Here is a 13,311-nt window from a genome sequence, read left to right on the forward strand (position 1 = left end):
ATGCATATGTACACTCAAACACTGTATTATGTTAAATCCAGTTTTCAGGTTGTTCTTTTGGCGTTGCTGCTATTTGGCAATATGAGTCTCTAAAATATCGAATGAGGAATTATCTGGATGATATTCGAGCAGATTGGTTGGAGAAGCTACGACCACAAAAGCAAGGTGAATTTCGTAAGCAGGTATGTTTGTACAAATCAAATTATCTTTTTCTTGAAATAACTGGATTTTAGATTTTGATCCTGACAGGGTTTAAATTATGAACATAATATTTAAGAATTTTTTGGGTTACCATGTTGTCCCCATCCTGATCCACTTGTTGATTATTCTTAACACTCCTCTCACTTCTCTTTCTATCTACTCTTTTAGTTTTCCACCACTCAATTTACTCAGGTCCAGTAGTGTGCTAAGTAAGGGGGTTGAAGGAGGGCTGCCCTTGTGACTAGAGGCAGGAGGTGCACAGAGCATAACAGCCAGTGCTTCTCTGGTAAGCAAGTAATTGGCCACAGAGCAGTCGCTGAGGAAGCTGCAATGAGTGTCCAGCTTACTCTGTACTGATGCTGGACCGGAATGTCACATTACCCCAGCCTTGGCATCCATACAGAGATGCAAGGAGCTATCCGTAGATCGATCCCTGGAGCAAACTACTGGACTTCAGAGATGAAGTTCCAATTCAGCTCGGTTTCATGGTAAGAAAATAAAGGTTGGTTTAAAAAAAAAAATAATAATAATAATAATAATAAAAAAAAAAAAAAAATATATATATATATATATATTTTTTTTTTTTTCATGAATAGTTTTTTTAGTGAATACAGAGGCAAGACAGTGTACTCGTAACTCAAGTACAAAATCGCATATTGTCAATAAGTATAATACAGTAAATACAATACAAATAAATACAATACATTGGATATCTTACGATTGCGTTTTGCTACACAGTGTAATTTTTAACAGGCGGCATGTTGGATAAATATCCTAGGTATTGCGTGGCAACCCCCTTGTGGGTCTGGTTGCCCCTATTGAGTCCCCTCGAGGAGTCATTCCGCGTTATGAATTTTGCCCTGTATTGCCACAAATAAACAGGAAAAGTTGTGGGGTGGAGGGGTAGTGAGAGGTGAGAAGAACTGGGAGGGGGTAGGGTATTTTGTAGCTCAGTAATACTTATCAGTTCATTACAATGTCCCGGTTTATGGGCACCGCTGTGTGTGCTGTCTGTGGTGTTGGGCCTTACTATTGGTCGGGTGGTCGTCCAAGGTAACTCTATGTTGGTTTCCCCTTTTTTTTGTCGTTTAACATGCCTATAACAGTGCCGCTACCCTGGGCAACCTAGGTAGTCTTTTGTCTCAGTGGTTCATCATCTAGCATATTCCCTGCCTATTCGCTTGGGTTTGTAGCTTGCAGCTCTGGCCAGCTGTTCCATATGCGGGTATGTGTTCCACTTGTACCCGCCATTCTGTGGTACATTTCCTCGTATTTGTAAGTTTTATTAAGACTGGCTGTTTCCATATGTATTGGCGGAGCTTCTGTGCTTTTCTATTGCTTGGCTATGCAACTTTTTGCTGCCGGTAGCGTGTGGATTATCATAGTCCTGTCATAGATCCCCACTTGTGCAGGGAGCATAGGTAGCAAGTATGTCTGTGGGCGTAAATGAAGCTCGTGGCCTGTTCGTTTTTTAATGAGGCCCTTGGTTTGTTCCCAAAATAATTCTAGCCTGGGGAAAAACCAGAAGGTATGGCCCAAGTTTCCCACCTCTGTCCCACATCTCCAACGGGTTGGGGGGACCCCCGGGTATATTTGTGCCAGCCTTTGCGGGGTCATATACCACTTCAGCCAGACCCTGTAGGCGGATTCTAAATAGTCCAGGCAGTGTATGGATTTTGTCGTGTGGGAGAACGCTAATTTCCATTGTAAATCTGTAAACTGGAGATTAAGTTATTTTTCCCATTGTTCCCTGTAACCAAGTCTAACAGGTATCATTAGGGCAATTATGGCTCTGTAGCATAACACAAATAGTTTCAGCTCTTTGGCTACCCCTTGACAAAACCTCTCAAATTCATTTGGGGGTGTGTAAGTATCTTTTTTCGTAATGCTATTTTGGACGATATGTTTCATCCGTAAGTATGTAAATATTTCCCTTGGAGTTGGATTATAATTGCTACTTAGTTGTAGTGAGCAGTACCAGTGTTGGTGGTTGTTTGGTCTAAGAGCGAGTGGGGTTTTAGTAGCAAGTTCTCAAGCTCTTACCATAGTGGTGGATCCTTCGCCTTAATACTTGATAGTGTCTGAGCCAGGACAGTGGCTATATAGTATTTTCTAGAGATTGGTATTACAAACCCTCCTTTGTGTACTTTAATACCCATGGTATGTTCTGCTACCCTTGGTGGGTTTTTTTTTCTTCCATATGTGTGCATTTAGGAGCTTCTGGAATTGAGCCAGATTTTTTGGGGGTATTTCTATCGGAAGGGTTCGCAAGAGCAACAGTATTTGGGCAGCACCATAATTTTTTACCGCATTTATACGGCCTAGCCATGTCGTCATACTCTTGCCTTCCCAAGCTGCCATCGAGTTTTGTAGTTTAGTGATCAGTTTTAGATGATTGTGTTGGATCGGGGTGTGTTTGGAGGTAGTAATTTGTATGCCTAGATATTGTACCGTCAAACTCAATCAAACTCCTATTTCTGCGCAAACTGTTGTTTGGTCTTTTTGGTCATATTTATCGGCAGAGCCTGCATTTCGGTTAAATTTATTTTATAGTATGAGATGGTGCCATAGACGCTTAAAACGTCCATCAGTGCTGGCAGGGCGGACTGCACAGGTTTGTCAGTAGGAGCAGTATGTCGTCTGCGAGAAGTGCTATTTTTTTGTTCTCCTAGTGGGTTACTAAGGCCTGTAATGTGTTTGTTGGTTTTTGCATGTTGCACTAGGGGTTCAAGGGCTAAAATAAAGATCAGCGGGGATAGGGGACAACCTTGGCGGGTACCATTTGTGAGGGAAAAACTCCTGGACAGGAATCCTGTATTCATTATTTTTGCTGAAGGGGCTGTGTAAAGGGTTAGAATTGTGTTCAGAAACTTTGTCGGTAGGCCAAATTTCCGTAGGACAGAAGTCCTACATCCACAGTGTAGGCGATCAAAGGCCTTCTCCGCGAGTAAGAGCCCTGATGTTCATTTCCTTTTCTTTAGTTCTATGAGATCTAGAAGCCTCTTCGTATTATCTCCCGCTTGTCACCCAGGTACAAACCCGGCCTGTTCTGGGGACGACACCAGTGAATTTAGCAAACGTTTTAGCCTGTTGTTCAGAATTTTGGCGAACAGTTTAGGGTCCGGATTCAGCAGGGATATGGGACGGTAGTTTTCGCATTTTAGGGGTTTCCCTGGTTTGGGAATGGTAATGATATTGGCTTGCAGCATTTTGTTGCATTATGTCATAAAAGAGTTGCGTTTTGTGAGGAGTCTAGATATGTTTAAAGGTTGTATAATAAGAATTTGGGAAGCAGTCAGGTCCCGGAGCTTTATGCTTAGAAAGGGACTGAATTGCTTGGACTATTTCATCCTCAGTAAAGGGCCTTTTTAGAGTTTCCGCTGTTTCCGGGGTTAAACACGGCAAGTGTATTGAGGTAAGAAAGTAGTCAATAGCCTCTTGGCTGAGCTAGTGTGGCCTCTAATTTAAGGTTATTTAGTTTTTCATAGGACACAAATTCATCCAGAATGAATGTGTCAGGTTTTGTATTTTTGAGCCGTCTGATCGGGTTATAGACATTATCTTTGTTTGGTTGTATCGCGTTTTCTGTTGGTCAGGCAGTAATTTCCCAGCTCTATTCTCCTGTGAGTAGACCTATAACCCCGAGCTGGATTTAACGTTCGAAATGTCGTTCTCACTGGGGTGTGATCTGACCATGTGATAGGATCTATATGTATATCCTGTAAATTTTGGATATTTGCTCTATACGTCAAGCATAAGTCAATTCTGGTATAGGTAGAGTGCACTTTAGAGAAGTAAGTATAGTCCTTAGTCGTCGGGTAATGGGTCTGCCACGTATCAAGTAAGTCGTACTTCTGTAGTAGTTTACACAATTTGGTATTGGCCCTGGGTTTGCGGCTGCTTATGGGGCGTGTGTTGTTAATGTCCACAGATGGGTCTAGCACACAGATGAAGTCCCCACAAATGTATATTTGTCCGGCTCTAATTTTGTAAATGCGGAAGAGGGCCTTTAGGAGAAGGTCTACCTGGTATTGATTGGGAGCATACAGGCTTGCTATGGTAATTGGGGTATCATTAGGCAATCCTACCAACATTAGTATTCTGACATTCCCTGTCTCTATATTCTCTGTTGCTTTGGAAGGTCCAATCTCTATGAAATAGTACACTCCTCTGGTTTTGCTAGGGGCATAAGCTTGGGGGTACATTTTTGATGAGAGGTTAGAAGGACTGTGTGAGCAGAAATGCGTTTCCTGAATGCAAGCTATGGCAGGTTTACTATAATGGAGCTGGCGTATCAGCTGACTGCATTTATAAGGCAGGTTTAACCTGTTAGTGTTTAAGGTAAATAAGGTGAATTAGGTCGCCATCATTTGATAGTTGGGGAGTTCCTTGCTGAGTATACCACATAGTTTAATAAACCCAAACACGATGTGTGGAACCAGGTTACCCTTTTTAGGTCTTTCTGAGCTTTTTTTCCCCTCTGGTGTGGAAGGTAGGGACGACAGCATGGTTTTGCATTACAAACACCCAAAGAAAAACATAACATAACGAAAGTATATACAAACAAGCTGTTCAGAATTTGGCTAACATCAGTACTAAGTATACGGAGGACTCAATCTAAGTGGTCACCGTTGAATAGCCAAACATTTGTAGTGGGGTGGGGAGGGGGTGGTGTGAAGGTTTGGTCTTGAAACCAGTTTTACACGGTCCGATTCGGCCCATAAGGAAAGGGAAGTACCGCATGTAATGCGGCTATCTTACTTAAGTAGCTGTCTTCTGGTCTTGGCTACTGGTAGAATCGAGTCTGGTCCTCTGGTGTGTACTAGAGGCGAAAATCCTCAACTTTTTGTAGTTGTTGTTTAATATGTGTTTTTATTGATTTATTTGTTTATTTTGCTACTTTGACTAGTATTTCAACCTGTTTCCTAAATATATAGTACAGGAGATGTTGACATGGTACGTGTGGTTGTACTCACATTCCAACCTCTCTGTCAATGTGTGCCTAACACAACCCTGGTTATGCTGGGGGTATAGAATCCTGGTGCATAGTATCCCATAACCAGTTAATCATGACTTCTCAGTAAATCAACATGGATTTCGCTAAACCTGGCTTATAGTGTAATACAACAGGTTAGGAGAGTATACTTGCAAACCCAGTTGCGTTAGCAGGCTTCCCTCATGTCCACAGTCCATTTAGGCCAGAACTTCTTGTTGCTTTATTTAGACTTGGTCCATTCTGTTTGAACTTGGCGGGGCGGTGAGTGAATCGTTGGCGTGGGCACTTCTTTGGTCAGGCCCCAGTTCTGTAGTGCTTTATACCCCTCTTCAGGAGTTTCCCTTTTCACCACGGATCCGTTTCTCCACACCAGCAGTTTGGGAGGGAATCCACAACGGTAGGCAATCTTGTGATTTCGCAGGACCCTTGTCACGTTAATGAATTTGTGTCGCCTGGTTATGGTAGCTGTGAACAGATCCGGAAACAGTGCGATTTGTTTGTATTTCTCCGGCAGGTCATATGCTTCGTGGTGGGCTAGTAGCCATGCCTCTTTTATGTGGTAGTAGTGAAGCTTTACCACCACATCGCGTGGTATCTCCAATGCCAGCGTTTTTGGCTTAGGCACTCTATGTGCCCTGTCCATCAGGAAGTCGGTGTCAAGGGGCAATCGTAGAAGTGCCTGAAAGAGATGCCTGATGAAGATCTGCAGAGTCCTATAATACAGTTTTGGGCACACCCTGTACGCGCATGTTACTACGGCGGGAGCGGTCCTCCATGTCCGCCATTTTACCCATCATGAACTGGTACTCTGCCTCCATCTTTACCGTTTTCTCCACCATCTCATTATTTACTTCACTCCGTTTGTTTCCAATGCATCTGTCCGAGCTCCCATCTCCTGCACTTTTTTGTTGAGGTCCTCCGCAGTCATAATATAGTCTGTATTTAAAGAAGAGCGCAGATTTTGTAGCATTTCAGCCAGCCTACGTTCCGTGACCAGCTGGTCTTAACTATGCACCCCAACAGAGTCCGTGTCGGATCCGACATCTGATAGTTGTGTCAGCGGTCTCGGCCGCTCAGTTTCAGCCTGTCTTTTATGCTCTGTTTGAAAAAATCCGTAGATTTTGGGGTTTTGGATGGCGCCATTGTTGAGTCCGTTTTCGGTTGTTGCTCGGGGACCACCCGGGTAAATATGTTGTAGGTTTTATCGCTGTTTGTTGCCGTTTCTGGGCCTATGTGTCGCAGAGCTCTCACTCCATACAACCTGTTGACAGAGCCAGAAGTCCTACCCCACGGGTTAAAATTATTTTAATCAAAATAATAAAAGTTGTGTGTATGAGTCTGTGTATGAATGTGTGTTTGTATGGGTATGTAATTGTGTATGAATATAAATGTCCGTATGTGCATGTCATTTCCCTTAAAGGTGATCGAAATAGGTGCAGAGTGAGACACACAAACAACCTCTACAACATGGGGGTGGTGCCAAAATACAATTGTGCCCCGGTTACCATGTAACCAACTCTGCCCAGATCCGTTGATCCTGTCCCAGTTTTTTTTTTTTTTTCCAATTTCCTCTCTCACAATTTTGCAAGTTACATTATAGTACAGTTTAATCCAAGCATACTCAGGTCATACATTGCAAATGTTGTGTGAAATATTAAAAACGGGGTAATCACCAGAAGAACCAGTGGAACTAGCAGACACTTTCCATTGGTGACCATTTTTACACCGATTTTTAAAACCTAACACTTTGATAAATCTCCCCTATTGTTTTATTTCCCATCGTTTCGGTATTCTATTTCTGTGCTGAATACCAGGTGCAAAGGACAGATCTTATAAAAATGATTGTCAGGGAGCCAAGATGAAGGCACCCAGTTGTAGTATAAAGAAGTGTGAGTTTCTATTTAATTTTCTTTCTCACACCTCATAAATACAGTAGGTCACATTTCCCCACTAACCGGACGGGACACAGTTTCAGGATACAACGTTTTACAATGAACTTTGGGTCTCGGCGCCCCGGGGCGGGAAAGGGGTACAGGGTTACAGTTTATTTGGGGATTAGCCCTGGGTCCCATCTGGGATCCCTGCAAAAAGTGAGGTGATCGGATGTACAGAGCCGGAGATATCGGTGTCGGAAGTATGGGGCTCAAGGCTCTGTACATCCCCGGAATCAGTTTCATGGTGTTGCTTGGTTTAGCCCGGTGAATTCAAACTTTGCGCCTAAACCAAGCTGAAATGGCTCGAACCAGATTGCACCAATCCGCGTTAGGGGGAGGAAGGAGTTTCTTCTGATTGGGACGCAAAACGCGGTTCCACCGCGAAACTTGGTTGCATTAATCCGTGCCTGCAGAGGTTGGGGGTTTCGCGGCCCAATCAGAGGGCGTGAAACCCAATGTCACCAATCCGCTGAAAGGCGCAAAACGTATTCGCGCCAATCAGCGCCCAGTGATGGGAGGGCATCGCCGCCCAATCAGATGGAAGGGCGCAAAACCCTGTTTGAATGAGCGCTCCTACTCGGATTGGTGGCTCACTCCCCGCACCGGCCAACCAGGAGAGTTTGAACCCAGTTTGAATGGGCGCTCCCTCTCCCATTGGTCAGCGCGGACTTCCATGCGGCCAGCGGGGGCCCTTCGGTCGCGAGGCTGACTCACAGCCCCAGGGACCCGCCGGCCTGGCGTGCGTCTCTCTCCTGTGCAGCCACAAGCGTAACCTCGAGAGACCGGGATGAGGGTACGAGCAGAACGAGGGAAGGGAGTCAGCGTACACAGGCCGTTCAGGAGACTAATGGCTCTCCCTGGTGGGCATTCGGTAATACAAACCGGCGACCACCCTGCGGTCTGCGGCTTTCACACCTCGTTAGCGAGGTGTGAACATTCTAATTGGAGTATCATGGTCCGGGACTGTTCAGGAGACGAATGCTCCCCGTGGTGGGCGTTCGCCAATCACACCTCTTTAGCGAGGTGTGAACATTCTAAGTAAACGTTCTAACTGAGGTGCCGGGGTGGTCTGGCGCACGGGGCTTCATGCGCCAGAGTGCCCCCTGTCGGTCAAAAGGTGTAGTGCAGGATTTTATAGGCAAAATTATAGAAAAAGGGATAGGAAAGAGGGGCGAACTCACATAGTAGAAGGCACATCCATACGCAAAAGAAACAAAGCAATTCACAGTTTAGGCAATCCCGCCACACAATCAATTTTGTATTTCTACAAAAAGTAGTGGAAAAACATATTTTCATTTGTTAGATTCCTGGTGGGTGTTTCTCCCTGTGTTATAAAAACATTAACTGCTATATACATTTCAGTATGAACTTTTGTCTAACAGTTGTTCAGTTACTCAGAAAAAATTTTGCGCTGTTTGTTGACCTTCAAAAACGTGCTTTTCAAAAAAAAAAACACATTTTTCAATGCTAACCACATTAAAGATGAACCCGTAAGAATAGATGAGTCTCTTTTTCTGGGCATCTTAAAAATGGCTGCCATTGTGTTGCAGGCCTCTTCTGTCAGAGACAGAGTTAACATCGGCTGTACATATGTCTCTGTAGGTGAATGAATGGTGGAACAGTCTCACTGATGGACAAAGAACTGTATCTGGTAAGGGCAAAAATTCAAACATAGAATGTGACGACACACAAGATCCAGTCTGCCCAATTTTCTAAATACTTTCATTAGTCCCTGGCCTTATCTTATAGCTAGGATGCCTTATGCCTATCCCATGCATGCTTAAACTCCTTTACTGTGTTAACCTCTACCACTTCAGCTGGAAGGCTGTTCCATGCATCCTCTACTCTTTCAGTAAAGTAATACTTCCTGATATTATTTTTAAACCTCTGCCCCTCTAATTTAAGACTATGTCCTCTTGTTGTGGTAGTTTTTCTTCTTTTAAATATAGTCTCCTCCTTTACTGTGTTGATTCCCTTTATGTATTCTCGTCTTTCCTTGAAGCTATACGTGTTAAGATCCTTTCACCTTTCCTTGTAATTGCATACTCTAGTTAATAACTGAAACAAAATATTTTTAACAATATTTCTGTGATAACATGATAATGTCTTCTTATAGGTATTATTGCAGCCAATATGCTGGTGTTCTGCCTATGGAGAGTTCCCTCTCTGCAATGCACAATGATTCGATATTTCACGTCTAACCCTGCCTCTAGTGAGTATAGCATATAGTATAGTATGATTTATATTAATTCAGTTAATCACTAAATAGCCCTGGATTTGTAAAATGCAAATTGCTGGAAATGCAAAGTGAATTTAAAATGTAACACTAGAATAGCCAAAAAGCAAATAAAATTTAATAAAATATTTTTAATTTGTGTCTTTTGGCCTAAATCTTGAATTTCATTTATATTTCCCCCAATTTTCACTTTATTAAATAACACTCATTATGCCTTTAATTTAATACGCTTTCCAAATAATTCAATACTTTCCAAATGACTTCTCTACAAAATTTCTCATAGACTTTAATGGTGACTTCTGTAGATAAATAACTTTAAAAGTATTTCTAACCAAGATTAATCATTTGGAAAGCATATTGTGTAGGTATGAATGGCACATTTAAGAATTTTCAATTTGGTTCATTGTTTGAACTGGTTTGTATTGACAAATCAATGATCGTTTCCATATGCTGTGAGTTTGTGTATGACTTTTATATAACATATAACCTATAACATAAAAGGGAAACATTTTGGGTCAACCTATATTCCAGTTTACCAGTTAAAGCAAAATTTATGTAGAATGCATATGTTGGTTTTTATTGACATGTTGCTTTTCACTACCTTATGCATATATACCTACATAGTAAACAATTGTAGATGATGCTAACATAGTGTACCTATAATCTTAATTTTAGTAATAACAGGAGGCAAAATATTTGCATTTCTCTCTTAACTGAAAACTTCCAGCAGCACGGAACATAAACAACCAATCCGAAAAAAAGGATGTTACACAAACGCCCTTTAAGACCACGCCCTTCCTCTTTCTTTGTAGCGACAATAAACAGGTAACAAATAGTTGAACCATGAACAACAAACGTATAGCAAAGTTCCAAATAATCAATGCTGAATTCCATAGATCTAGAAGGGGAAAAGTCGAAGAAGCTTGAAACTGTATCCTGGACTCCAGAAGAAAACCAATTACACTGAAAAAAAAGGAAAAAAGTAAAAGGCATCTGAATTGTCCGCATATATGTAACAATTGCAGTATGCAAATTCTCATGGACATATCAACAACATAAATTTGAGTACACATCTGGTTATTATAGAACCCCCCTGCCTCCCATAAATTATCATAGTACAGCACAGAGACCCTGGTACATTCCATACAGACAAAAGGGGAGGGAAGAGAAATACGGGAGGCAAATATTTGCCTCATGTCATTATTAAGATTATAGGTACATTACATTAGCATAATCTACAATTTTACCACATGACAGGATGCTTCATATTTGCATTTTTAACACTGAGCAACTGGTTAAGAAGAGTGGAAGAAGCATGAGAAACTTGGCGAAAGTAGAATACTCTAAAAGTACTCTCACGTGTCTAATCCACGCAACATATGACATCCGTAATAAAAGGGTATGTTAGGCCCATAACTGTCTAAGCGATAGAGCCGGATATCTGGCCAACCTCTAAGGAAACGCAGCACCACTTCTACGTCCCTGAGACGCGAATATTTAGGAGCTAGAGGTCAAAATAACTTAGCTCCCCGCAACAGATGCCATACCAGAGGATCTTGACCTACTGGAACGGCTTGAATGGGAATGTGTGCCGCAGAAATGGCTGAACCCACTACATAGAGGAAACGATGATGGGGATAGGTGCAGCAAAAGAGACGGAATCCCTCTCTAGGCACCAAGAGGACCATGCCGAGATGTAGCACTTAATGGTGCCAGGGGCCCAATAGTCCCATAAAAGGTCCTTAGCCACTTACGATAGGCCCAGGTCCGACTAGGATCCCCGGAAATCGTCCAGGCCACTAGATTGAGCTTCTGTTCCAGGATGATGGGATGAAGCTCTATCCTCGGTCCCACAGAAGTAGAGGGAATGGTGATCTTGGGACATCTCCAATAGGTACGGGAACCATGCTTGAATCTGCCAGAGAGGTGCTATGAGGAGGAGTGAAGCTTTGTGGGTTCGTGTGCAGATGAGTACTCTCGCCAGCATGGAGAATAGAGGAAATACGCTCCGTGTGTCGGCCATGGTTGAAGAAACGCTTCCACTGCCGTGCAGTTCGGATCCGGGAGCCTGCTGTAGTAGTTCAATAACTGGTGATTGGTCTGGGAGGCAAACAAGTCCAGGTGAAGTGGTTTCCTGAGGTGTTTCAACTCCTGAAATACAGATGTGTTGAGTTTCCCATCGCCTCTGTCTCGCCAGTAGTGGGAGAACCAGTCTGCCGTCAGGTTGGTAATCCCCAGGAGATATTCTGTAGATGACTTTGATGGCCTGTGTGAGGGCTTGGGATCTGGCTGCGCCTAGGCGATTTATATATTGCACAGCAGAGACATTGTTCAGGCGAAGTAGGATGCAGCAGTTTGACATGTCATTGGCCAGATTGCAAATTGCGAAAGACCCCGCGACCAATTCTAGGCAGTTGTTATGGAGGTTGACCTCATCGTCCTTCCAAGGTCCCCCCGTAGAGGAATCCATGCAGTGATCCCCCAGCCCCAGAGGCTGGCGTCCGATTCCACTATGAAATCCAGAGGGGAGCCAAAGATTGCTTCGCCATTCCAGGCTTTCATGTGTGGAGCGCTGTCCTCACGTAGGCCGTTCGCTTTCAGGCGTTGCATTGCCCTGTAGTGTAGTAGTTCCAGAAATATCGCCTGAATTGAGGACGACAGAAGATCCACTATGCGTGCGAGTATCCGAAGGGGAATTGTGTCCATACGAAGAACCCGTCTGATCCCTTTCCGGATGGACATAATCTTTGAGGCCGGAAGGCGCAGTACACAGTTCACTGAGTCGATCTTGACAGCGAGGAACTGGACCGTCTGCAAAATGGAGAGTGCTGACTTCTGTTTGTTTACTATGCAACCCAAGGATTCCAGAAAGTGAATGACAAATTAGCAAATCGTCCAGGTACATGAGTCACTGGATGCCTTCGGATCAAATGTGAGCCAAAAAACGGTTTCAGTAGCTTCGTGAAACACCACAGAGCTGAACTGAGACCGAAGGGCAGACGTGAGCTGGCATGCTTGTCCTCTCCACAGGAAACCGAGAAAGCGCTGTCATACCCTAGCGACCGGTGCCGACAGATAAGTGTCCTTCGGATCCAGTTGGGTGAACCATTACATTTTGAGGAGGAGGTCCTGAAGGACATGCATCCCTTCCATTTGGAAATGTCTGTAAACTACGTATTAGTTGAGGTTCTGGAGATTTATAACCAGTCGGTAGTCCCCTGTTTTCTTCTAGACTATAAATATGTTGCTGAAGAAACCGTCCCTGTCCAGTGCCTTTTACACCGAAGAGAAGAACCTGTAGAGAAACGTCCATGCCCTCTGCTTCTAGTTCCTCTGGCTCTGTCTAAGCCTCTGTAGTATGAGGACCCCTGTGTAGTGGTCAGGTTGAAGTTGGATGAAGGAGGATAGGATCTGGAGCTTGTAGACCAGCAGAGGCTGGTGGCTCTGCTTCGTTACTGTCCAGCCCTCCCAAAAACACCCCTGTGCAGTGGGGTGCGGAAAACCTGTTTGAGCGATGATTGTGCCTTACATAAGGTCGCAAACAGGTTCCCAGAAGAGAATACTTTTTACCAGGGGCCTGAACTCTTTTGGTCCTAATTCCAGCAATTTCGTGTCAATTCTTAGTGCTGATTTGCGTAGTTCGGCACAAGGTGCGGCATTGGCATTGCCTAGCAGGCAGATTGAATATTAGGCCCATTCTCGGAATGCGTTTTGGTCAAACTGTGTACCCTGGGTGAGAGCCAGGTCAACAAAACAAAGCATTTTCGCTATAGGGCCGAGGAGATCCAGCAATTAGGCATTGTAAAGGGTCTTAAAGCAACGCAAGACAGTCAGTGGCTCCCGGATTGACCAACACCTAAAGACCACTACAGTGGTGTCAAACTCCGGTGTGTTGGCCACTTTGTCAGGCAATAGTGGACTTAGGCATTCAGCTCTGAGGCATG

At 43.8% G+C, this 13,311-nt stretch overlaps 1 protein-coding gene across 2 annotated transcripts in view; it reads left to right on the forward strand.

Annotated features, from left to right (window-relative positions):
• PARL (presenilin associated rhomboid like) overlaps positions 1-13,311 on the forward strand; it is a 33,262-nt gene that overhangs the window by 6,063 nt on the left and 13,888 nt on the right. For both annotated transcript variants that reach the window (XM_063453130.1, XM_063453127.1), the window contains 3 exons: positions 42-182; positions 8,734-8,782; positions 9,248-9,343. In XM_063453130.1, coding sequence (XP_063309200.1) covers positions 42-182; positions 8,734-8,782; positions 9,248-9,343 — 286 coding nt within the window. The remainder of the gene's footprint in view (positions 1-41; positions 183-8,733; positions 8,783-9,247; positions 9,344-13,311) is intronic.

Source organism: Pelobates fuscus, chromosome 1, assembly GCF_036172605.1.
Source record: "Pelobates fuscus isolate aPelFus1 chromosome 1, aPelFus1.pri, whole genome shotgun sequence".
Classification (NCBI taxonomy): Eukaryota; Metazoa; Chordata; class Amphibia; order Anura; family Pelobatidae; genus Pelobates; species Pelobates fuscus.